Here is a 24,299-nt window from a genome sequence, read left to right as displayed (position 1 = left end):
AGTGAGCTTCCCTCCCCCCTCCCTTTTCTTGGCCAGTCCCAGTACATCCTTACCCAAGATCCCCTGAAGTCTCTTGGCTCTGTTCGTTCCTGCAGATCGATGAACCCAATTGCCTTGGGAACACTGCACTTCACATCGCCTGTTACATGGGCCAGGACGCCGTGGCCAATGAGCTGGTCAACTACGGCGCCAACGTCAATCAGCCCAACGAGAAGGGCTTCACCCCTCTGCACTTTGCTGCCGTCTCCACCAATGGGGCCCTTTGCCTGGAGCTCCTCGTGAACAATGGAGCCGACGTGAACTTTCAGGTACACCGGCTGGGGCCGGACCATGCAGACAAGATGTGCAGGGGTGGCAGGCGGGATGAACTCAGTGGGGTGTGAGGAGTTCAGAACCCAGACACATGGGATATTCCAGGGGCGGATGGAACTTTCACCCCTCGATTGCCGAGTTCGGGGACAGTTTGTCACCAGCTGGCTAGTTTCCCCCCCCCCCCTCTCTCTCTCTCTGCAGAGTAAGGAAGGGAAGAGCCCTTTGCACATGGCTGCCATTCACGGACGGTTTACACGTTCTCAGATCCTCATACAGAACGGTAAGTGTCTCACTGGACGCTGAGCTAACGTTCTTCTCCTACCATGTGTTTCACTCCAGCTCTCTCACCAACCGGTGCCTCCCAGGCACCCCGTCCCTCTCTCCTTTGTCAGTGTTTAATAGCATCTTCCAGGGGAATGAAGTGCCCTGCCTCCCCGACAAAATCAGCTCTGTTCCCCAGCTGAACAGCCGTACCCCTCTCCGGTCGGCAGCACGGGGAGACATATGTTAGGTCTAGATCTTAGATCTCATGGAGCACCAAGCTGAAATTCCAGCCGCATGGAAGCTCAGAGCCAAAGAACTGTCAGTGCTTCTAGATCCTGCCCAAGAGGCAATCTTCCTCTGAGTCCAGTGCCAGCTGCTGTCTTGGCTGCTGTGGCCAGGGCTGAACCGGGGACCGCCCGAGCCAAATGCAGGATCTGCTACAGCTTGAGCTAAAGAACCCGGGCTCCCTAGCTGGGGCTGCGATGGACTCAGACACTTTGCAGATCAGGCATCGGAGGTGTGTGTGGGTGTGGGGAGCAGGGGCTGTTACACCCATCCGAGGGTTACGGCAGCAGTTACATTGGGCCTTCTCCCTGGAGAACGGCAGCGTGACGCCGTCTCGGTGCAGTGCTCCACAGCCCTCCGTGGGGAGCAAGTCTTGGGCTGCCTGGGCCAGAAACTCCCCACTGAGCCGGCTGCCTCTTGCTTTCTTTTCTAGGCAGCGAGATAGACTGTGCTGACAAATATGGCAATACCCCCCTCCATGTTGCTGCTAGATATGGCCACGAGCTGCTAATTAGTACTTTGATGACGAATGGTGCTGACACTGCAAGGTGAGGAGGCCTCCTCGCCGGGGCCTGACGATGAGGGAGGTGCACTCAGGCAGAGAGCAGGGGGCGGGCTCATCCATTGGGAGGCAGTTTTCCCCCTGATGTGCAATTGACATGAGGGATTCTGGGTTTTTTTGCCTTTCTCTGAAGCATCAGCGATTCTCCATGGCTGGAGACGGGAGCTGTTAGACCTGTGCTCAGAGGCAGAGCAGAGAAGCCTTCTTAGCTGCCGGCTGGTGGATTTTGCTCATGTGCCCAGGGTCAAACCAATCGCCAGATTTGGGGCAGGGGAGTAATTTCTCCCCAGGTCAGATTGGCAGGGACTTTGGAGCGTTTTCGCCTTCCTCTGCAGCATGGCACCCGGCTTGCTTGCTGGATCATCACTCATGTCTCCCCTATGGGCTTTGGGCGTGGGTAGCCCTTCGTGCCACAGGCAGAGAACTGGAGACACTGGTTGATTTTCCTGAGGACTGAAATGTTTTGATCTAACTATAGTCACTGGGCTTGATGTAGGGCTCTGTGGGTGGACCTGCATGGCCTGCGTTTAGACTGGAGCTCAGACTAAGTCATCTCACGGTCCTGTCTAGCTTTGGGCTCTGCTGCTGTGCGGGAGGAAATTTGCTGAGCGTAGGGAGGACTGACCGGGAGACCCTGCAGGCTGGCGTGGGGTAGGATTCCTTCTCCGTGCACGCTGCGCTCCTGGCCACCATCAGGGGGCCAGGAGGAAGGACTGTCCGCTCGCTGGGGCTATGGCTTCAGAGGGCAGCGAGCTGTGACCTTTCCTTTCCTATCTGCCCTCTCTCCCTCTCGGCAGGCGTGGAATCCACGACATGTTCCCTCTGCACTTAGCTGTTCTCTTTGGATTTTCAGACTGTTGTCGTAAGCTACTTTCCTCAGGTGAGCAAAGCCTGCAGTGGCTTGGGGAGAGGAGAGGGGGTAGCCTAGGCTGGGGCGTGTTGGGTGGGGAGGGGCCTGGCGAGTCCTCTCCTGACCCGCCGCCTCCTGCCCCGCAGGTCAGCTGTACAGCATCGTCTCCTCGCTGAGCAACGAGCACGTGCTGTCCGCGGGTTTCGATATCAACACACCTGACAACCTTGGGAGGACGTGCCTCCACGCTGCTGCTTCCGGAGGGTGAGTACCTGCCCCGGGGCATGGCCGGGCATCGCACCGGGCTGACCGGCCAGCCCGCCCTCTAGGGAGAGGCGACCAGCTGCTTTTGCCCTGTCACAGGGACATAAAGTTCATTAGCCCCTCTGCGTACCACAGTGTGTAATGTAAGCGGTGTGATCTAGTGGTCAGGACACGATTGGGGGTCAGCTCATCTGGGTTCCGTTCCCAGCTCTGGGAGGGAAATGCGGGCTAGTGTCCAAAGCAGGGCCTGGGAGCTGAGCCTTTTGATTCCTGGTTCCGCTGTGAACGTGCCATGCCTCTGGGCAAGTCACTTACCTTTGTTCCTCAGTTTCCCCATGTTTAAAATGGTTCCCTGTCTCCCGGGGGTACTGTAAGGGGGAATCAGGTCATGTTTGTAAAGCACTCTGAAGAGTGTCAATGCGAAGTATTAGTAACTAATGAATTGTATTTCCTCGGTGTGTTTAGTTCGCGTGGCCCACTACAGTTCGATTTCATGCTATTGCAGAGTGATATCACAGAGCTGAAGGAGAACGCTTAGCACTGCAGAGCGGGTTGCACAGCTCTCATCTCAGCGGGGAAGGAGGGGCTCATGGGAGTGGTGCTTTTCCTCTGCTCAATCAGCAAGTTGGGCTAAGCAGGGAACAGCAGTCAGGAGTCGTAGAAATCCAATGCCTAGAAATCCAATGCCTAGATCATGCTAGCGGCAGAGGTCAAGTTTTATTACCCATCGCTGGAATACCTAGATACAATTCCCAGTAGCTGCAGAGCAGCAAGAAGAGAGAAATTGAGGCACGAGCGTGTTCCGTGGAGAGCTAGAGAGTTGCTAGTGATACGGGCAGCCCTCAGTACAGTCGGTCATCTAGGCACCATGCCAGTAGGGACAGGCAGGGCGCTCGATTGTGCTCTCTCCTCTTACAAATGTGAAAGTGGGCTGTCGGCAGAGTTTAGGCAGAGCAGTCCCAGAGGGGCGATGCTGACGGTAAGAGGGACGGCGTTCAGGTTCGGCGTGGTTCACCCCAGGCCCATCTCAGCAGGTGTCCTCTCTGGTCCCTCTGCAGGAACGTTGAATGTCTTAATTTGCTGTTGAGCAGCGGTGCTGACTTGAGGAGGAGAGATAAATTTGGAAGGTAAGTCCTGATGGCGGCACACCCGTGTGAAGGTGCAGAGAGAAGCACTTTGTGAACAATTGCGCCCCCAGGGCTGGGGGACAGAGAGCCAGGCGTTGGGGGTGAATCTGTCTTCGGCCGAGCCCCTTTGGCTGGGAAGATCTGCGCTGAAGGTGCTCGCAGAGCAGAAGTCACCCGTATTCATGTCCCCTCCTCCCCCCACTATGGGAGCCCAGCTCTGCTTCTTGGGGAGTTGCTGCTGACCCAAGGGGAGCTGTTTAGCTTGGGGGGGGTTGCATATTGCTGTGCCTTGTGTGTGTGTGTGTCAGTTGGGCTTGGCTGCTGCCCAGCGGCAGCTGTCTCTGCGGAGTCCTGCATTGTGAGGCCGCTGTCTCCTTGGGTTTGTAGCCGCTCTGCCTAGCAGCCGGTGTTCCTCACCCCGTTTTCTGCTCTCCTCCCCAGGACTCCATTGCACTACGCGGCTGCCAACGGCAGCTATCAGTGTACGGTGACGCTGGTCACCGCCGGAGCCAGTATTAACGAGATGGACTGTAAAGGCTGCACTCCCTTACACTATGCTGCTGCTTCGGACACGTACAGGAGGTAGGAAAGCCCCGAGGGACTTGCCTCCTGTAGCAGCTGATGCTGGACACCAGAGGGCAGGGCCTAACCAGGATGGTCCATGGTACTTCCTGATTGGAACGGGTACCCGGCCGTTGCCTGGCTCCCGCCAGCTGGTGGAAGGGGGTGCCTGGTGGCTTCTAAAGAGGAGGAGTGTTGCACAGAGTGTAAGGGAAAGGAAGGATAGGCCAGTGGCTATCTGTGGACTCCTGGGGTCTACTCCCAGCTCTGCTGTGGGATGTTAGCAAGTCACTTCCCCTCTGGGCATATGAAATAAGGATGATGCTGACTTGCCGCTGAGGAGGAGGGTTACTTAGGACCAACAGCTCTTGGTCCTAAGATGGTAGAAACAAATCGCTGATGAAGAACAAAGCCCCCTGCTTATGCTGCTGGGCCCGCATGCTGCAGAATACGGTTCTGCTACGAAGGCAGCAGGAAACGGGTCCAAAAGAACCGACGTTCACCCTAGCGTGGCGGCGGGAGAGGGCAGAACCGAGGCTCGTCCAGGGTGGTGCGGCTGCTGCTGCAGGGAGTGGGTCTGGACCTGGCTTTCCAAGAGCGGAAAGCGTCCGGGCGTTTGCGAGCTGGCTGGGGTCGCTCCACCTTCCCCATCCCCCTCACTTGCTTTGTCTCAGCCAGCTGACGCGGGCTTGTGATCTTTCAGAGCAGAGACTCATTCAGGAAACAGCCATGACACTGACGAGGAGCCACTGAAGGAGTCCAGAGTGAAGGAGGCATTCTTGTGAGTGGCCGATCTCAACCCCCTGCTTGAGGATAACATTTGTCATCTGTCCCATCTCACTGTTTCGCTGCCGTCCCATGGCATGGGTGGAACCCTGTCATTTCCCCCACCCGCTCTCAGCTGAGTGGCACCCTCTAAGCCAGCGAGCTGGGGGCATCTCCAGCAGGCATTGGAGTGACTGACTTTTAATAAGGATCTGCCCTTGGATCAAAAGTGCCTTGAGGCAGATCCAGTCCTCACTAGCTGGGGTACCAGGGCATGGCGCTCTCATTGCCGTTAAGGGGAATTTCGGGGGGGCACTGAGTCCTTTTCGTGCCCCGTGTGCTGGGCAGCAAGGATCTGGCATTTGCACAGAATCTGTGCTGGCTGCTTAGAGCTGGCCCGGCAGGCGCGTCCATGGGAGCGCATGTCTGACCACCTCCTCTCCCCATGCTTGTTGCAGTTGTTTAGAGTTCTTACTGGATAACGGTGCGGACGCGTCACTCCGGGACAAGCAGGGATACACCGCTGTCCACTATGCAGCTGCCTACGGCAACAGACAGAACCTCGAGCTGGTAAGCAGGCCGGGGGTGGGGGGCAGTCGAAGCCGCCTGGTGCCCTTTGGCTTAGAGGAGACTCGAATGAGGAGTCCTCCCAGGGAGAAATAGGGGGGAAGTTTCTGCTCAGCCTCCGCAGCCGAATCTGGCAGTCTGGCAGAAGGCTTCCGGGGAGTGGCCGGGGGCAAGCGCAGCAGCCAAATGTGCGGGGGGCAGAGCTGTGTGACAAGGGAGGAAGGAACTGGGATTATGCTGTAGGTTTAAAAACCCTTTGGGCTCCTAGTCCCCCTCCCTCGGATCTGGCTGAGGAGGGAAACCCATGCTTGTCAGCTTGCCAGTTCCCCCAAAAAAGATGAGATGGGAGCAGAGAGGAGACTTGGTGACTGGTGCACACAGAAGTGCATGGATTTCAGGCCAGCTGCCAAAGACAGGATGGTAACCTCAGCCGAGGAGCCGCAGGCCAGTGAGCAACTGCACTGGGCTGCTGTGGTGCTGGGCATCTCAAAAACACACAGAGATGCTCTCCTGGAAGACGGCAGTGGAAGGCCATTTTTAAACACCCGTGATGAAGGAATCCATTTGGGGTGCACCAATGCACAGGGCAAGCGCCCTTCTAAAAGGAATCAGACTCAAATATCTGTGCCCTCGATCCCAACCTCGTTAGTGAAATCAATGGGGAGATCTACCCCATTAAAGGAATTTCTCCATTCCGGGTTCCCAGCATGTGGCTTTGGTGGAGTCGGGGGCTGGTTTCCAACATCCCAGATGCTCCCCACAAGCAACTAGTGGCGTTGTCCGTGGAGGCCAGAATGGAGGAGCAGGACAACCTGAAGAGTTTACCGTGGCTTGTTTTGTTGCAGCTCCTGGAAATGTCTTTTAACTGCCTGGAGGACGTGGAAAGCACCATTCCAGTCAGCCCTTTGCACTTAGCTGTAAGTTTGTCTATTGTTGACCTTTGACCCATGACCTGAGCTCAGGTGATCAGGAAAATAAACATCTGTATCTTAGACTGAGTTCACATGCCGCCTGAATTAGCGTAAATGAAACTAAAGCTCTCTTGCGAGTAGGAATAAGCAAAGAAACTTGAAGATTATTTGAAAATAGGCTTGGTAGTGAGCCTGCAGCCTGGATCTGAGGCCTGGTGGTATAATAGTTTGCATACGGCCACCTTAGATCTAATAGAAGCTAACATTAGTAAGTAACCTTGGGTTAGAAGATATCTTGTGCTGTAAAGGTTTTATTTAGCCAGACTCGTTAACTGCACTGTATAGAGAAAGTCTGTCTCCACAAAGGCTCACAATCTCCAAACTGGGGAGCAGGAATGGCAAATACAGACAAGAGGCCAAGACTTAATCAAATACGGTCTCGGATATAGGTGGGTGTAGAGAATAGGTGCCTAAAGAGAGAATCAAACCCGCCCCTCAATAGGATCTCGGGTTGGCAGGGTGGTGACAACCTTCACACTTCATCTCACCTTCAGGGGAACCCACAGGCCCGGGAGTTGGTGAGTGAAAGTGACGCAGCGTCTGCCAGTATTCTTGTCTTGTTTCCTAGTCTGTGATTTTTGGCTTACACGGATTGCGGTGTTAATAAAACTCGTAAAGTCCCTGTGGGTCATACCAATGGAGAGGATCTCCATTAATCTCTAAGTAGCCACCAAAGACCGCACCTGCTCCTAGTGCATTTTGCACCCCAAATTAAACTAAAGGCTACACTATCCTGACATCGCTCCTGAAGAAACAAGGTTGGCTTTGCTGCCAGTGATGTCATGTGCGCAGTAGGGCTAACCACACTGGAAAGGGCTTCCTACCTGATCATGGGGTGTCAAGCTCTGAAACAGTGGCTGCTGTCCCATGGTTAAGCACCGATATTGTGCTCTGCCATCTGAGACCCGAAAGGAGGGGAGTTTGCAGTCTAGACCGATGTCAGCAGGTTGTATCCCCTTTTCCATTGTCTTGTGGGCAGCTGAGCAATGTCTTGATTTTTTTTAAGCTTGGCTGATTTTTCAAGGTTTCTTCGTAAAGATTCAGGGCTTCAGGCCAGAAGAAACCATTAGATCATCTAGTCTGGCCCCTCATGGCCCACAGAAATTAACCCCATTACCCCTGTATTGAACCCAATAATTCATGCTGTCAGGACGAATTCGTTTTGATGGTTTTCGAACGAGAATAGCTTATTTCGAATTAGTAACGTGTGGCATTTACACAGCAGCAGTGGACAAGTTACACGCAAGGGAAACAAGGGCACACGTCAGCATATTGCAACTGCCGGGCAGTCGTATGCTACTGTGCCAGCCGCTGGGGCGAGAGTGGGAGGCATAAGCAATCTGGACAGCAGCAGGAGGACAATGGGGTATTTCACTGTCCCTTCCATAGCATGCACCTTGGCAGTTCCCTAGGCAGTGGCTGGGGTGGTGGGAGCGTGGTCGGCGTGGTATTGAGCTTTTGTTATAACGGTGGTAGAGAATTTTTACTGCCCCTTCCTCCTGGACAGCGTGTGTCTGGCTCCCTTTCCTAAGGGGACGTGCTCTATGTTGCCTGCAGGCCTATAACGGTCACTGTGAAGCCCTAAAGACACTTGCCGAAACCCTCGTGAATCTTGATGTGCGGGACCACAAAGGGCGGACGGCGCTGTACCTTGCCACGGAGAGGGGCTCCACGGAGTGCGTGGAGGTGCTCACCAGCCACGGTGCTTCCGCCCTTGTGAAGGAGAAGAAGAAGAAGTGGACGCCGCTCCATGCTGCAGGTGGGAGTGGAAAGGCATCTCTGCTGGGTTGGTCAGTGGATTGAGCACCACAAATCTCAGGCAGGACTCTTTGCTGCGGAGTCAGCCCTTCAGAGCCCAGGCCTCCCCCTGCCTTACCCACAATGGGGCCACAGACAGCCTGCTTGGCTCAGAGTGACTTAACATGGCTCCTATTGAGGTCATGAAAGGGGATGTGGCAGGGTGACTGGCCCCTTCAAGCAGGAGCGGGGTCCTGTCGACCAATTATCTGTTGCACCGGACGGCCTACAGGAGTACCTGGGCCTTCTAAAAGAGGAAGCTGTGGCCTGATCTGTAGACTCATAGTCATAGAAATGTTGGGCTGGAAGGGACCTCAAGGGGTCATAAAGTCCAGCCCCCTGCGCTGAGGCAGGACCAAGTAAATCTAGACCTCTCCTGACAACTGTTTGTCCCACCTGTGCTTAAAACCGCCCCAGTGATGTGGATTTCACAATCTCCCCTGGAAGCCCACTCCAGAGCTTAACTCCCTTTAGAGTTAGTAAGTTTTTCCTAACATCTAACCTAAATCTCCCTTGCTGCAGATGAAGCCCATTGCTTCTTGTCCTACCTCCAGTGGACATGGACAACAATTGATCACCGTCCTCGTTAGAACAGCCTTCAGCATATCTGTCCTGAAGATATGTAGACTGTTAACAGGTTCCCCCCAAAGGGCAGGTCTACGCTACTGCTTACTTCGATTTAACGTACATCACTCCGGGGCGGGAAAAAGACCCCCCCGAGCAACGCAAGTTTCGCGCTGTCCACACTGGTGGAGATGCTCTCCCACCGACACAGCTTACGCTTCTCGACGAAGTGGAGTGGTCATGCCAATGGGAGAGCACTCTCCTGTCAGCATAGTGCATCTTAGACTTGCCCTCAATTTTCTCAGAACTAAACATCCCCAGTTTTAACCTTTCCTCACTGTTCTGGTTTCTAAATCTTAAATCATTTTTGCTGCTCTCCTCTGGACTCTCTAGCTTGTCCACATCTTTCTTAGAGTGTGGCGCCCAGAGCAGGACACAGTCCAGCTGAGACCTCACCGGTGCCGAGTAGAGCAGGACAGTTACTTCTTGTGTCTGACCTAAGACACTCCTGTTAATACACCCTGGAATAAGATTAGTCCTTTTTCTCAGTTGCATCACATTGTTGACTCATATTCAATTTGTGATATGCTCTAACCCTCCAATATTTTTCCACAGTACTCCTTCCTAGGCAGTCATTTCCCATTTTGTACGTGTGCAACTGATTGTTCCTTCCCAAGTGTAATACTTCGCCCCTTGTCTTTATTGAATTTCATCTTGTTGATTTCAGACAAATTCTCCAATTTATGTTGTTTTGAATTCTAATCCTGTCCATCAAAGTGCTTCCAACCCCTCCCAGCTGGGTGTCACCCACAAATCTTCTAAGCATATTCTCCACTCTATTGTCCAAGTCATTAATGAAAATATTGTCTAGTACCGGACCAGGACTGACCCCGATGGGAACCCACTAAAGATGCCTTTGTAGTTTGACAGCGAACCATTGATAACTGCTTTCCAAGAACAGTCTTTCAACCGAATGGGCACCCACTTTATAGTAGTTTCAGTTAGACCATATCTCCCTAGTTTGCTTATGAGAGTGTCATGCAAGACTGTGTCAAAAGCCCTACTAAAATCAAGGTATATCACGTCTACTGCTTCCCCATGGCCAGTAACACTGTGTATGTCTCTGTAACTCCTCCCTCCCTTGTGTGTGTCTCACAGCTGCCTACGGGAACACAGATTCCCTACACCTTCTGATCGACAACGGGGAGAGGGCGGATATCACCGACGTTATGGACATCCATGGCCAGTGAGTCCATTCTGGTTTCTCCGTAATATCTGTTGTCTGCGTGAGGATATCCTTCCTGACTCAGAGCAGTGCGTGGCATGCCAAATGGCCACATAGAACGATCAGTGATGGTCCCCTGAGGATCTTCCCAAAGTGCTTTGCAAAGAATTAAACCTCCCAACACCCCTCCAGCCTATCTTACAGAAGGGGAAACTGAGGCAAGAAAAAGGATTCATTCAAGGTCATGCAGCAAATCAGAGGCAGTGCTGGGAATAAAGCTCAGGACTCCCTGACTCCCAGTCCTCCTGCTCTAAGCCCCACCTTTCCTGCTCTCGCCCTAGATAGCACTGACCTCCCAGAGCTCATATAGAATCCAGGAGTCCTGACTCCCAGCACCCCTGCGCTCTCATCCCTAGACAGCACTGACCTCCCAGAGCTGGGGTAGAACCCAGGAGTCCTGTAAAATAGGGATTTAAACTTGCAAATGTTCACTGCCCTTCCCAAGCCAACATCCTTCTCCTGTGCTCCCCCAATCATCCCGCAGAACCCCACTGATGCTGGCGATCATGAACGGCCATGTCGACTGCGTCCATCTGTTGCTGGAGAAGGGATCCACAGCAGACGCAGCAGACAGGAGAGGCAGGACTGCGCTGCACCGAGGGGTGAGTGAGCGTGACGGAGCTCAATGCGGGCCCTGGGATTTCTCTCACTGGGTTTCCTGCTAGTCGCTTTGTCCTAGGAAGGGCTGGTGACACCAACACTCTCCATTATAAGACCCTGTGTTCAGTTACTTATAACATTGCCCAACTTTGACCCTTTGGGCTGAAATTTCGCATGCCAGGCATCTGCCTCAGGCTGAATTTTTGGGGCAAATTTCAGCCAAAACGGTTCAGCCACCTCTGAGAACGAGGCAAAGGACAATATTTTTTAAAATTCCAGCAACCTTTTTCTTTGAGGAAACTCTAGTGCCCCCTGGCTCCACAGCCAGGAGTTGAAATTCAGCACAGTGCCTTTTGCTGTTCCTGTGCAAATCCAGCCACGTTTGCTGTAATTCTGCCTGCACCTGGCGTGTGGAGCGGTTTCCTGCTGGGCCGGAGGCACCGCCTCACAGCCATGGCTGTTCTTTACCCGGCACAGGCGGTGACTGGGTGTGAGGACTGCCTGGGAGCCCTGCTGGACCACGATGCCTTTGTATTGTGTCGGGATTTCAAGGGTCGAACCCCTATCCATTTTGCGTCGGCGTGTGGGCATTCAGAAATCCTGAGGACCTTGCTGCAGGCAGCGCTCTCTACTGACCCTCTGGACTCCGTGGTGGATTACAGCGGCTACTCACCGATGCACTGGGCTTCATACAGCGGTAAGAACCCAAGAGCCAGGACGTCCTCTCTGCCTTATACCTATTGCGGACCAAGAGGGAGCTCAGCTAAAACAGCCCTTCCTCATTCAGCACTAACGACACTATGGATAGAAGACTGTATTGTTCTGGGGGCCCTACTGTAAATAAGATGCTGAGGCTCACAGAGCCTCCCCCCTCTGGGTTGGGAGTGACAGAATGTCGTTGCCATCTGGCTGTTCAGGGTTTGAGATGAAATCCTGGATGTCAGCAGCCAAGTATCCGCTACATGCAGGCCACCCCCTTGTGGAGTCCCCCGGCCCCTGTGCGTTGGCAAACTCAGCCAAGAGGCCAATGACTGGGGCAGAATTAGGGCTTGTCTACGCTTGAAATGCTACAGTGCCACCGTGGTAGCGCTTCGGCGCAGACCCTACCTATGCCCCCAGGAGGGTAGTTAACCCACCTCCCCGACAGGTGGTAGCGAGGCCGACGGAAGACACGGGGCTGTCTACACCAGGGCCAGGTCAGCTTACCTACATTGCGCAGGGGTGTGAATTTCTCGCACTCTGCAGCAACATTGCTGGATTGACCTAGTATAGACCAGGCCTTCGAAATGTCTGAAAATGCAGCAGGGTTTTACCGTTAAACAAGAAAGGGGACCAATCTCTCTCTGGCCAAGAGGAGAAGCCAAAAGTTTGCCTTGCTAGCCGGACTGGTATCATCTCTTGTCATACTGCACCAGGCTGTTCGTGTCCAGTCGGGTATCCCACTGCCAGCAGCCAAGACTTCACATTTCAGATGAATGGCGCTCGCTTGCCTTCCCCTCCTTTAAATAAGGAACCCAGCCGACTTGATCTCACCCCACGGGAGACTGCAAGAAACTTCTTCCTGCTTGCACCCTTGATGGGTTCCCTGGGCCTTGGAAGAAGCGAAGGGCTGGTGGGGGGTGTTAGTTCCATGCAAGTCTCCTCCCCAGGGGTGAGAGATGATTGCCAGGGTGCTGTCCAGCTCACCGCTCCACTGTCCTTTCTCCCTCTTTGCAGGACATGAAGATTGTCTTGAATTGTTACTTGAACACAATCCATTTGTGTACCTAGAAGGAAACCCCTTTACTCCATTGCACTGTGCAGTGTAAGTCGCCATCAGCCCCGGAGCCGGCTTCTTCTGCATCCTGGTTTGGAAGAGTGTGCGGGAGCGCGTGCAGAGCAGGGCAGGAACGGACGGGTGCTCTTGGAATGACAGGCTGGGCTCCAGCTCCTTGTTATTCCAAGGGCTCTCAACCCCACGGCGCTGCAGAGATTGACCGTTCTACCACGCCCTCCGTTCTGGGGTGGCCTCGGAATCCAGTAACCGGACTCTTCCCCTCCGGGTCCCTTCAGGGGCTGTGTGGTCAGTGTTAACCACTGGAGGGTGCATTGGAGCCAGACAGCCACGGTCCTGCCATCAGCATGGGGGTGGTTCAGCGATTGTCGCTTCGTAGCCAGCTGGACTAAGCAGGCATCACCCTGGAGCCCATTCAGCTGGCCAGCGGGGAGTGCTGCACCACGGCATGGGGTCTTCCTTCCCCTGCCTGCGGCTCTTTGGACTGAGCTAAGCCATTGCCTGGCGCATTGACCGCTCAGCCCAGCCTTGGTTTTCATTTTCCTTCTTGTCGCCACTGCAGAATTAACAGCCAGGAAGGCACTGCTGAAATGCTGGTGGAAGCATTGGGTGCCAAGATTGTTAATAGCAGAGATGCCAAAGGAAGGTGAGCGGCGTCTTTTAATCTCGTGGCTCAGTCTCTCCCAGGGTTCAGTGGAGCCTGGGGGAAGCCAAAGGCCAATGTAGGCTCCCGCTCGGTCGCTTTTGTGCTCCAATCCCATTGGCTCTCACTAGCTGAGCCAGGTGCATACTGGGAAACCTCCCTGGGGCACCCACGAAGTGGTGACGACACTGTGCCCTCCGAGTTATTCCTGACCCCGATGTAGTGCCATTGCCAGAGCTGTGGGTTGGAGCAGATGTGACAGCAAGGTCCTGGCAGCTTGGGGTGATCAGAGAAGGGTCCCCTGGCACCCTGTATGGGTCAGACTCACCCCAAATTCCATCTTGGGTAACTACATCTAATTCCCTGTGATCTCAGCTGCATACGATGTTTTTTACTTCCTGTCCTAAACGGTCACAGAGTGGCAGTGCGCGCCTGCAAAACAGCCGCGGTGTCTTCCTTCTCTTCTCTTCCCCCCACCCCTCCCCGCCAAGGCCGCACCATCGAGTCAGCGGCAGACTCCCTGGCTGGAAATTGTCCTACCCTGGGTGGTCATGGAGAGCAATTGATCACCATTCAGTACTAGGGCATAGGTTTTTGACGTGTTTCTGGGTCCTTGGGAATGAAAGGCACCAGTGTTGCCCATCACTGTAAGTATCTGACTGGGGTCCTCAACCAGGCTTCTTTAGTTGGAGCGTCCCCCTGGAGTCCTGGCAGAATTTTGCTAGTGCGGATGCAGTGGTGTCTCCCCTCACGCCCTCCCCTCTCCTTCCAGGACACCCCTTCACGCTGCTGCCTTTGCAGACAACATCCACGGTTTACAGCTGCTGCTACGCCACCACGCTGAGATAGACACGACTGACCAGCTGGGAAGGACCCCTCTCATGATGGCTGCTGAGAACGGGCAGACCGCAGCAGTCGGTGCGTAGCAACCCAGCGCTTGCTTCCTCGCCCTGCGTCTGGCTCCTCCCCTTGAGTCACCCTGGTAGATCCTTTCCACGCACTCAGACTGACATTTAATTCCAAGGGAATTTTAAGATCCAATGCTGGGCCATGGTGACAGGATGGAATTGACAGTCGGGTGGGAGGCTCTGGGCTGGCAGTTGCTCAGTTGCAGGCTGGGGTGTTATAACCAGAAACCCGCAGTGTTCTGAGAGTTCACACACACCCAGTTGGGTACTGTGCCGTTCCACAGCTGGTGGGCATGCGGTTCCTGCTGCCTTATCCCTGAACTAAGGGAGTCTGGGTTGCGTGGGCCTGACCCCATTTGCCTCTCTTGGTTGTAGAGTTCCTGTTGTACAGAGCGAAAGCAGATTTAACTGTGCTGGACGTCAACAAGAACACAGCTCTTCACCTGGCCTGCAGCAAGGTACGGGACTGACCCTTCTCTTAAACGGTCATGTCCACCATGGCCTTCAGTCCAGGAGCCTCAAAACGTCAGCACGTGCTTATCTGTGCCCTGCTGGTGAGAAGAGATTTGGAGAGAGAGAGGTTGAATTAAGCCAGTGTCAACCCAGTGTGGACGCTCTGGTGTGAATGTCAGTGGCTTATTTTGGTTGATCTTAAATCTGTTTTTAATCAACTTAACCTAAACAGAAATAAGGGTTGTCTACAGTGGGAGTTATTACTGATTAACTCCAGGTGGGGACGCTCTTATTCTGGAATGAATGTACCTTATTACAAATTAGGTTTAATCCACTTTGGTAGTGGATTAAGCTAATTTGGAATAAGGCACTTTATTTCGGAATAAGAGCATCCAAACATCCGGATAATCAGGAATAGTTAATCTGCTTTAAATTCACACTTTACCTTATTTCAGAATAAATTTCATGTGTAGACAAGCCCTAAACCCGGTTTAAACCGAAATAAGCATCCACCCGGTCTTTTGTGGCACCGGTTTAACTAAATCAATTTAAAATCGGAGTTTACATGAATAGTTGGGCCAGAGTCTGCCTTGATCTGCAGGAGAGAGCCAGAGTCTAGGGAAACTGAGTGCCAGACTGCAAGACTGAACCCACCTGAGTTGTCGCTCTGGCTCTGAGCCTGGGAAATCTTAGACAGGTCATTTCAGCTGGGATTTTCAGAGGAGCCGAAGGAGTTAGGTGCCCAAATTGCATGGAATTTTAAAGAGACATGGGTGCCCGGCCTTACCCTCTCTGCCTCAATCTCCTTAGCTTTAAAACAGGGATCATGCTTGCCTACGCCGGGGGGATGGGGGATGTGTGGAGTCAGCAAAAAGATGGATAGGGCCGCAGATATTCTTTATTGTTCTGTTAAACCCCCTCTTGGATGGGCTTTGGGTCCTTCCCATCGGGGTGATACTGGCACGTGAGCGAAAGAGGAGTTAAAGAGTTCCATCAGCATCAGCTGGATTTGAAACCTCGGGGGGGACGCAAACAAACCAAAAGAGGGGAACAGTTTGTAACACAGCAGGGTGGTTATTTTCAGACCCCTGAACAGAGAAATTGGGTAGGAGGAGGGAGTAGAGAATGGAAAGCCCGCTAGTCTGTGTATTTCTCCATGCAAACATGAGTCAGCATGGCAGCGTATTGAAACAGGACCGTTCTGCAATGCCCGGGCGGTGTGAGAACGCCATTTGCAGAGACACCTGGGTTCTCCCTCCCCGCCTTATGCTCCTTAATCTTAAACTATTTTTTTTTATTTCCAGGGTCATGAAAAGTGTGCCTTGTTGATCCTGGGGGAAACCCAAGACCTTGGCCTTATCAATGCAACTAACAGTGCTCTGCAGATGTGAGTATGTGAACAGCTGGTGTGAATGGGGGAAAAGGACATTGGGGGTTTTGCTTTGATTTGGGTTTTTTTGTTTTTGTTTTTTTTCTGGGTGGCTGTAAATGTTTGGAGGAGTGAGGGAAAGGGGAAGCCAGGAGGTTGTGGGTGAGCCCAGGAGGAGGGGCAATCCCTGGGCCGCAGTTCTAGGTGGAAGAATCACACGTTCACACACAATAAAGAGCCCTTTGGGATATGGATGTTTTCCCCCCAAAGCAGCCTCTGATCTTCTCTTAGCCCTGGAGAATCTCAGTCCAAAGGGAGAATATCCTTGAATATTTTGTCAATCTGCATAGCCTGCAGTCCTTTGCAATAACCTCTCGCTTCCTGGTAGTTCAAGGGAGGTAGATTAGGCCGTAAACTGCTGCTTTGTCTTGAAACTGTCCAAGGGCTTTCACTAAGTTGCACAGATCACAGCCACCTGCCTCTTTCATACAGAGGTGTGACCCGCCGAGACCATTCCCAGCATGTGCTGTGCCCGGACTGCTCTCAGCAAGGTCAGAGCATTGCCTGCTGGGACTTGGAATCTCCATGGGCCACACTTCTGCAGAATGCCTTTGTCTCAATGCATCCTCCCGGGGGTCAGCCTTCCCTAGGTCCTAGCTTCAGTTGTGATATCTTTTGTGTGTGGAGTTTGTGTTGCTCTCCAGTCCAGAGCTAGTTCACCTTCTCCCCAGCCGATCAGAAAGCTCTCCCGGGGCATGCCAGTGCCGAGCGGAAGCCGCATGCTACTGCTGAGGGGTCTGTGTATCAGCAGCTGCACGCGGGTTGGCTGGATTGGAAGTGCGTCAGGGAGACAGCTCCAGGTGGAAAAGGCAGCAGAGTTGTCTGCCCTGGCAGGGCTCAGTAATGTGTTCCCTTTCTCTGTTGCCTGCAGGCCGCTCCATATTGCAGCTCGGAACGGGCTGGCCTCTGTTGTCCAGGCCTTGCTCAGCAGAGGTGCCACTGTACTTGCAGTGGATGAAGAAGGTGCGTATGCCTCACAGCTGGGATCTCTGGCGGATGGGCGGGGTCAGGTACAACGTAGTCTCTACGTGGCATCTTTTTGGGCAGGGGTGGCTGGTTGGGGTTCTCAGACAGCCACCTGGACCTTGACTTGGATTATTTCCTCACCCCCTATACTGAACATTGTTATGCTCGTGTACTGAGTTTGCTGTCGGCGACGCGGGAACAGCCCTTGTGGTGGTAATGCCATGATCCCTGTAGCCTGGAGAAGACACATCCAAGCTCCACATCCCAGTGGGGCAACAGGTGTTATTGACGTGGCTTTCGCCCCATGGGTCATCCTCTGGGTCACCTGGGGCCATGCATGCAAGCTCAGAGCTGGGATAAGGATAAAGAAGCTATTTCCTCATTCGCATGTTCCGTATAATCTGCGTATTGGGGGATCAGTGAGTTTTCTCTCTGCTTGATTAAGTCTGATCCTGAAAATATTCACAGCATGCCCTTCCTGCTACCAGAGGAAGGGTTTCTGGACCTGGCAAATAGGACCCAGTCGCTTTTGTTTTCCCCCCACTTAAATTCTGGCCTGGTTTTAGCAGGCCTGAGTCCTGCACTTAGGATGGAAGAATCCCATGCACTGCTACAGACTAGGGACTGAGCGGCTAGGCAGCAGTTCTGCAGAAAAGGACCTAGGGGTTACAGTGGACGAGAAGCTGGATATGAGTCAACAGTGTGCCCTTGTTGCCAGAAGGCTAACAGAATTTTGGGCTGTGTAAGTAGGAGCATTGGCAGCAGATCGAGGGACGTGATCATTCCCCTCTATTCAGCATTGGTGAGGCCTCATCTGGAGTACTGTGTCCAGTTTTGGGCCCCACACTACAAGAAGGGTGTGGAAAAATTGGAAAGCCTCCAGCGGAGGGCAACAAAAATGATTAGGGGACTGGAATACATGACTTATGAGGAGAGGCTGAGGGAACTGGGATTGTTTAGTCTACAGAAGGGAAGAATGAGAGAGGATTTGATAGCTGCTTTCAACTACCTGAAAGGGGGTTCCAAAGAGGATGGATCTAGACTGTTCTCAGTGGTAGCTGATGACAGAATGAGGAGTAATGGTCTCAAGTTGCAGTGGGGGAGGTTTAGGTTGGATATTAGGAAAAACTTTTTCACTAGGAGGGTGGTGAAGCACTGGAATGGGTTACCTAGGGCAGTGGTGGAATCTCCTTCCTTTGAGGTTTTTAAGGTCAGGCTTGACAAAGCCCTGGCTGGGATGATTTAGCTGGGGATTGGTCCTGCTTTGAGCAGGGGGTTGGACTAGATGACCTCCTGAGGTCCCTTCCAACCCTGATAATTCTATGATTCTAAAAGCCTCAAGAACAGCCAGAGCCCCAGAGCAATAACGTGAATTTCTAGGATCCCATTTTTCTGTTAAAGCCCCACACTCCAGTCCTAGCTCCTCTGCTCAGGGAATAAAAATTGCCCTGGTTGAAAAAATTGAATCCACAGTTCTGGACATGTTTAAAAAACAGTCAAAAACCTGTTGAGCCAGTTGCCTTTCTCCGAGACCACAAATGACTAGCCCAGCTGCGGCCCTGCCCAGGAAAACAGGTGATGGGTTTTGCACAAGGTCTGAAGGCTCCTGCCAAGGGGCGGGAGTGAAACCCGGTGAGCAAAGACCCCTTTTCTAAACCAGCAGGGTCCAGTTCGACCCCTGCACTGGTCCCGGTTGCCTAGTCTGGGATGGGGAGAGTAAAAAGGTGCCACCCATGCAGTGCTCCAGCATCAGGCGCTGTCCGTTTACCTGCATGTCGTGGGCCCCATCGCATGGTATCTAAGCGCCCCAGAGTTTTTAATGCCTTTCTCTGAGTGCACTCCTGTGAGGCCGGGCAGGGATCCCCACTGGGGAGCTGTGGCACAGAGAAGTTAAGTGACTTGCCTGCGGTGTCTCCCAGGGATTCTGTGGCGGAGCGCGGCATTGACCCCCAAGTCCCAGGCTAATGCCCTATCGCTGGACAATACTTCCCCTCTGCACTGTGGTGAAGTTGGGTGAGCAGCGAGCCTTGTCCTGCCGCTTAATGCGGCGAGGTACCAGGGCCCCTTTGACGCATGCAGCTGGCTTGACGGCTTCACTAGCGCTGCCTCTTGACTTCGTTCCAGGTCACACCCCAGCCTTGGCTTGTGCCCCCAACAAGGACGTTGCAGACTGCCTGGCACTTATCCTCTCCACCATGAAGCCTTTTCCACCTAAAGACGCCATCAGCCCTTTCAGCTTCAACCTCCTCAAGAACTGCGGCATCGCGGCCAAGACAGCGGCCTGCGGGGCCCTGCCCAACGGCAGCACGTGCCCGTACACCAAGGACCGGCACAATGCTATCGGCTTAGATGGCTGTTACTCGGAGTAGCTTAAACTATGGGTATCTAATATCTTATTCTATTTATTTAGAAATTCTATAAATATAGGGCACTTTAAAGGAGAACAAGACTGAACAGGCCTTCACACAGGGCTTGGCAACCGACGTTAGAGCTTCCTCTTCTGCCTAGGCCCTCACTCAGATGCCAGCAGCTAATTGACTTAACGAGCAGTTGGCAAAGAGCCTTTCCCCTTCCCATGTTCAGTGCGGGCGAACCCCTCCTGGAGCGAGGGCTGGGGAAAGCGGCCCCATTGCATTAGTACAGCTGGTCCCAGGCAGGGGCCAGGGAATGTTTCGGGTTTTCTGAAAAAGGGACTTTCTGATTTCTAACTTCCTGTTTCAAGAGCTAACCTCTCCCCGTTGGGAAGCTCCTTAGGACAGCAGCAGGGCAGCCCTGCTTGGTTCTTCTGCGACGCACTCCTCCCGCTACCGCACCCGCAAGGGCCAGGGCTGCCGCTGGGCTTAGTCTCTTGGTGACCACTCGGCTCTGAGGAGGCAGTGATCAATCAGCCTTACAGGGCTGCTCATTGATAAGAGGGCTGCTCCGCCATTAGGAATTGGATTGCAAATTTCTTTCACCCAGTAGCTGGGAAGAACGTTTGGTCCCTCCCAGCCCTGAGGTTGGACTGACTTTGGAGCCAGTTTTGTTTCAAATCCTCCACCTGGAACTTCCCTTCCTGCCTGTCTAACCCTCCGCTTTCCTTTCAGTTCCCCTCCCATGTCCCCGACGCGGCAGCATGCCGACTCTGTTCATTCCACAGTTGCACAGTCTAGCCAGAAAGCAGAAACTTGAACTTTGGAGGCGGGGAGGGGGGGTCGGGAATTCGACAAGTGAGCGACCGCTGAGTGGTGGGCATTAGCACCTGGGCAAGTGCCACTGTAACTGCTCCTTCATCTGAATCGTTTTGTTTTCGTGCTCATCCTTCGATTCCAATAAGAACACTTGAATCCCGAACTACTGTACCCAGGATATTGAGATAACCTCTGGCAGCTCTCACTCCTTCATATGCAAAACGGGTGCTACTGTCCATCTGCCGCGGTCTGCTCTGAACCCCGCATTTGCACTGCTGGAATATTCCCTCCCCACACCAGGCACTTTAGGGATTTGAATTTTTTTCTTCTTTTGACAAAATGTTGGATCCTGAGAGGCGATTCCTTCTTAAGTTTTGTTCCTCTCTGTATTGCGCGCCATTCCCATGTGAGAGTCAGTCAGTCTGTTGCTTTTTAAACATTTATTTATAATTAAATGAGCTTTTACCTTTAAAAAAAATAATAATAATAATTTTCTGAAAGTTTTAACCTTTTAAGGAAAAAAAATGCACTTCAAAGTCCTTATTCACAACCCTAAGTCTGTATTTATTTTTCTAATGTGGCATCTTGGCAGGTTTTATTAGCGTGTGTGTATGTGGGATTGGTGTGTTCATTTCAGTGTTGGTTTTTTTTTTTTATTTTAAAAATCCTATTTATAATGCATGTTTTAAACATTCAAGAATGTGCACTACTTTTTTTAAAAAAAAATTACTGTAACAGTATCGTGAAAAAAACAAAACAAAAACCCACAAAAAACCTTTCACCATATCGCAAGTCTGTTCGAAGCCAAAGACTGGGATGTAGCGATCAGAGCGGGTCGACAGGGCAAAAACATTCGATGTACGATCTTTTCCACTGATTCTCTTTCCTTTTGCAGCCTTGGGAGGTGGGGTAACATCTTGGTTCTCAGACGATAGTCAGTGACGTGTGCGCTCACTGAATGAAATATTTTGAGAACCAAGCCTTGGGTTGGGGCCGGGGGGACATCCAGGAAAGGGTCTCTCTCCTTTCCAATCTGCAGACCATCGGTGCTAGTCACTTTCTCTTCTTGGTCAGTAAGACTGTTACAGGAAATGGACAAGCCATAAGCTTTGGCTGCCCTGCCTAAAGTTACGTCTATTACAAAAGTCAGCATTTCTTGGATCAAAATAGTATATTTTTAAAGGAAGGTGAATTCTGGTTTTCTTTTTGTTTTTTGGCCAGACGTTTACATGATGTGAAATGGGCATTGCAACGAATTGCTGTTTCCCTCAGGTGATGACAGCCCGCCCCTTTTCCAAAAGAGCGCCAAATAGGGAGCAGAGAGCTGGGCTGCTGGCCGGAGCTAGCGTGCTGGCAGCCGGCAGAGAGAGGTGCTTTATCCGGGCAGGAGCAGAGTGTGGAATAGCGAAAAGCTCCTTTGTGCCGTTAGTTTCTTTTACCAAAGTTTAACTCTTAGAACCAAAAGCCTTGGCCTTCGGGTGGTCAGTGCTGCTGCTTTTCATTTCGCGGAAGGGTTTCACCCGGAGAGTAGCAAAGACTTGGGTGGCATTTCTGTTTGTTTTCCCTCCTCTTCTTTATCCTCACTGCAACCAGCTGAGCTTGGTCTCCCTTAGTGTTACCATCTGACGCTCCAGCTCAGCAAAACCCTTGAAACACGGGCTGCCAAGGGAACACTCAGTGTGTAGCCAAGTAGCCAGTTCTAGTCTTCAGAGAGGCCTAGAATCCCCAGATGGGGAAGGAAGAAAAGGCAGAAAGCCAGCCTGTTTCCCTCAAGGCACGTCAATCAAACCTTCCTTGCTGGTGTGTCTGATAGTCTAGGAATCCAATGCACAAAAGCAGAGTGAGGATTTCTCTCCACGCACTGGATGCTGGCCCATTCTGTGAGGCATAAACAACTTGGGTTTTAGGCCACGGTATAAGATGCTCTTGGCCAAGTAGCCTCCTGGCCTGTTTGAACCAGTCCTTCCTTCCCCTTCTGAAACGTGTTACGAAAGGCTCCGTTCTTAGGTACGTTGCTGCAAGATCAAGTCTCTCCTCACCTCCACCCTCCACACTAAAGTTCTCTACCTTGATAGCAAGTGTTACCTTTCTACACCGAATACCTCAGTTCGGAATCAAACCACACAAAACTTGAATGAAAGATCCTCTTGAAAGATCGTTTTCAGTATTCTGCAGAGGGAGAACTGGAAAAAGACTTGTTTACATTATTGTTGAGTTCGGGTACTTGCCTCTTGCAACGCTTTCTCTTTTCATTTTTAAAATACTGAATTCAGGCACTGCCTATTTCTCAGCCTTCAAATAAGCCCCCTACGGGGCAGGAATATGGGTCCAAAGTCAAGATTTGTCTTTTTTTTTTTTTTTCCCCTTCCCTTCAAGGGCAAATGTCCTTCTCCTGCTGTGAGACAGCAGGCCTGAGCATTCAGAAGCATACAAGAGCACTACACTGAGAAATCTGTGCAGGTCTGGAAGCCCTGGCTTCCCTTATCTTTGTCCTTTTCCTGGGGGTTTGAAGGAACAGTGACAGAATTCCTGGGGTGAGTGACAGTGGCACATTTAGGACACAGGAGAATTCCGGGGTAGGGGCAGAATTCCTTTAACAGCTCAGTACTTTTGAGTGAAATCCTCGCCCTGTCGAAGTAAATGGGAAAGTGCCCATTGACTCCAAGGCTAGGGTTTCAGCCTCTTGTGTGTATGTGCATTAGAGGGCAAGATGCCCGTACCTGCAGGCACTGAGATAATTTTAATGCCATCTTGCTTTAATTTTAATTAAATATCACAGGGGGAGGATTTCAAAATCATTTCAGACAAGGGCAAGGGAATATTTTAGCATAGTGTTTGGGGTGTGCTTTTTTTTTAGTATAGTGGGATTAAGCTCTTTTTTTTTTTTTTTTGTAATTAAGAGGAAAAAAATGGCCTTTGGTTTGCCTTGTTTTCATGCTGTCATGCGTTACCTCTTCACATGACGTGGTAAAGACTAAACTCTGACAAGACAATCAATGTGATCTCTCTAAGGGCTTCAGCATTTCTTCTCTCAGCCGCATTGTACTTTTTAATTTAATTTTATTTGCTCTTAGTAAGTTTTTTTGGGATTATTTTTACTCCTCCCCTTGTGTCTTCTTTAAAAATAATGAAAGTAATAATAATAATAACAGAGTGGAAAACAATTCCAGCAGTGCATCCGTGGGCTGGGCATTTTGGGGGGGTGGAAGGGCGGGTTTGGGGACAGGGATGGGAAAGGGGCCGTTTCTACCGCAGGCGCCAGTCTTGTTCTCCTTTAACGCTGTAATGTATACATTTGACAGCACAGCTTGACAATTTAAGTAATAATCAAAGTGTTTGGTAATAATGCATTATTTTGCTAAACGAGATTTGTGATGGTTTCCCTAGTGCATTGTAAAGAGGGTCGGAGGGAAACTTCCGCTCATGGGCCCCCTCCCCCCCCCAAAGTTTGTGTCTCTCGACACCTCATTTGCATCGGCGTAAGCACGTTAAGTGTTTTGTGTATGGCGGTGGGGGGGGCCTTATCTAAAAACTTCCTCTGCACAGATCTTTATGCCAAAGTCAGACCATTCCAGCTTATCGTTCTGTTCAGCTCCGTGCATAGATTTGGTGTAGAGTGACCCTTTTCAGCTCCCCCAGCGCCACTTAATTTTTGAAAACTAAACGGGTGTGGGATTGTCCCCTGCCCCTCCCAGAAAAGGAAGTTTCTCTCCACGCCCTTGCTTCACAGCACTTGCTTCAAGCACTTTTGTTAAAACCTGAGCGTCTGGTTTCTCTTTAGCGACCCAGGGGATAGAGAGCAGCGGGGGGAGGGGGAGCGAGAGATGAGTGTCTGGGGGGTTATATTTTAACGTTGAAAGTGTCCGTTTCTAGGGAATGAATGAACAAAGGGAAGTTGTGTTTTAAAAAAAAAAAAAAAAAAAAAAACAGCACAAATGCATTTCAACTCAATAGATGTGTTTGCACTGCCATTGTTAGACACGCTGCCCGACCGGCAGTTCAGCTGAGCCATATAACTGCGGACAAACACTGAATGTAACGGCCTTGAACCGGGCAGTCCTGGGAAGCTAGGAATTGGCTTTATTCTCGATGGGCACTTCCATGAATTCAGAAATAACCTGATGATGATGCCGTCGTCAGTTTTCTTTTGGTTTCTGAGTCACAGCAGATTAGAGGCTTCTC

General features: G+C 51.8%; 1 protein-coding gene across 1 annotated transcript in view; it reads left to right on the top strand.

Annotated features, from left to right (window-relative positions):
- The window catches only part of ANKRD52 (ankyrin repeat domain 52), a 40,295-nt gene extending 17,030 nt beyond the window's left edge, over positions 1 to 23,265 (top strand). The window contains exons 8-28 of the mRNA XM_074935696.1: positions 96 to 308; positions 514 to 592; positions 1,295 to 1,409; positions 2,221 to 2,303; positions 2,420 to 2,537; positions 3,596 to 3,664; positions 4,106 to 4,246; positions 4,929 to 5,006; positions 5,449 to 5,560; positions 6,403 to 6,474; positions 8,086 to 8,287; positions 10,048 to 10,135; positions 10,659 to 10,776; positions 11,252 to 11,471; positions 12,491 to 12,578; positions 13,111 to 13,194; positions 13,964 to 14,109; positions 14,475 to 14,557; positions 15,857 to 15,939; positions 16,853 to 16,944; positions 19,072 to 23,265. Coding sequence (XP_074791797.1) covers positions 96 to 308; positions 514 to 592; positions 1,295 to 1,409; positions 2,221 to 2,303; positions 2,420 to 2,537; positions 3,596 to 3,664; positions 4,106 to 4,246; positions 4,929 to 5,006; positions 5,449 to 5,560; positions 6,403 to 6,474; positions 8,086 to 8,287; positions 10,048 to 10,135; positions 10,659 to 10,776; positions 11,252 to 11,471; positions 12,491 to 12,578; positions 13,111 to 13,194; positions 13,964 to 14,109; positions 14,475 to 14,557; positions 15,857 to 15,939; positions 16,853 to 16,944; positions 19,072 to 19,316 — 2,529 coding nt within the window. The 3' untranslated portion in view covers positions 19,317 to 23,265. The remainder of the gene's footprint in view (positions 1 to 95; positions 309 to 513; positions 593 to 1,294; positions 1,410 to 2,220; positions 2,304 to 2,419; positions 2,538 to 3,595; positions 3,665 to 4,105; positions 4,247 to 4,928; positions 5,007 to 5,448; positions 5,561 to 6,402; positions 6,475 to 8,085; positions 8,288 to 10,047; positions 10,136 to 10,658; positions 10,777 to 11,251; positions 11,472 to 12,490; positions 12,579 to 13,110; positions 13,195 to 13,963; positions 14,110 to 14,474; positions 14,558 to 15,856; positions 15,940 to 16,852; positions 16,945 to 19,071) is intronic.
- The last annotated feature ends 1,034 nt before the right edge of the window (positions 23,266 to 24,299 follow it).

The sequence above is a fragment of the Natator depressus genome, chromosome 20, assembly GCF_965152275.1.
Source record: "Natator depressus isolate rNatDep1 chromosome 20, rNatDep2.hap1, whole genome shotgun sequence".
Classification (NCBI taxonomy): Eukaryota; Metazoa; Chordata; order Testudines; family Cheloniidae; genus Natator; species Natator depressus.
This window is presented reverse-complemented; position numbering and strand designations above follow the sequence as displayed.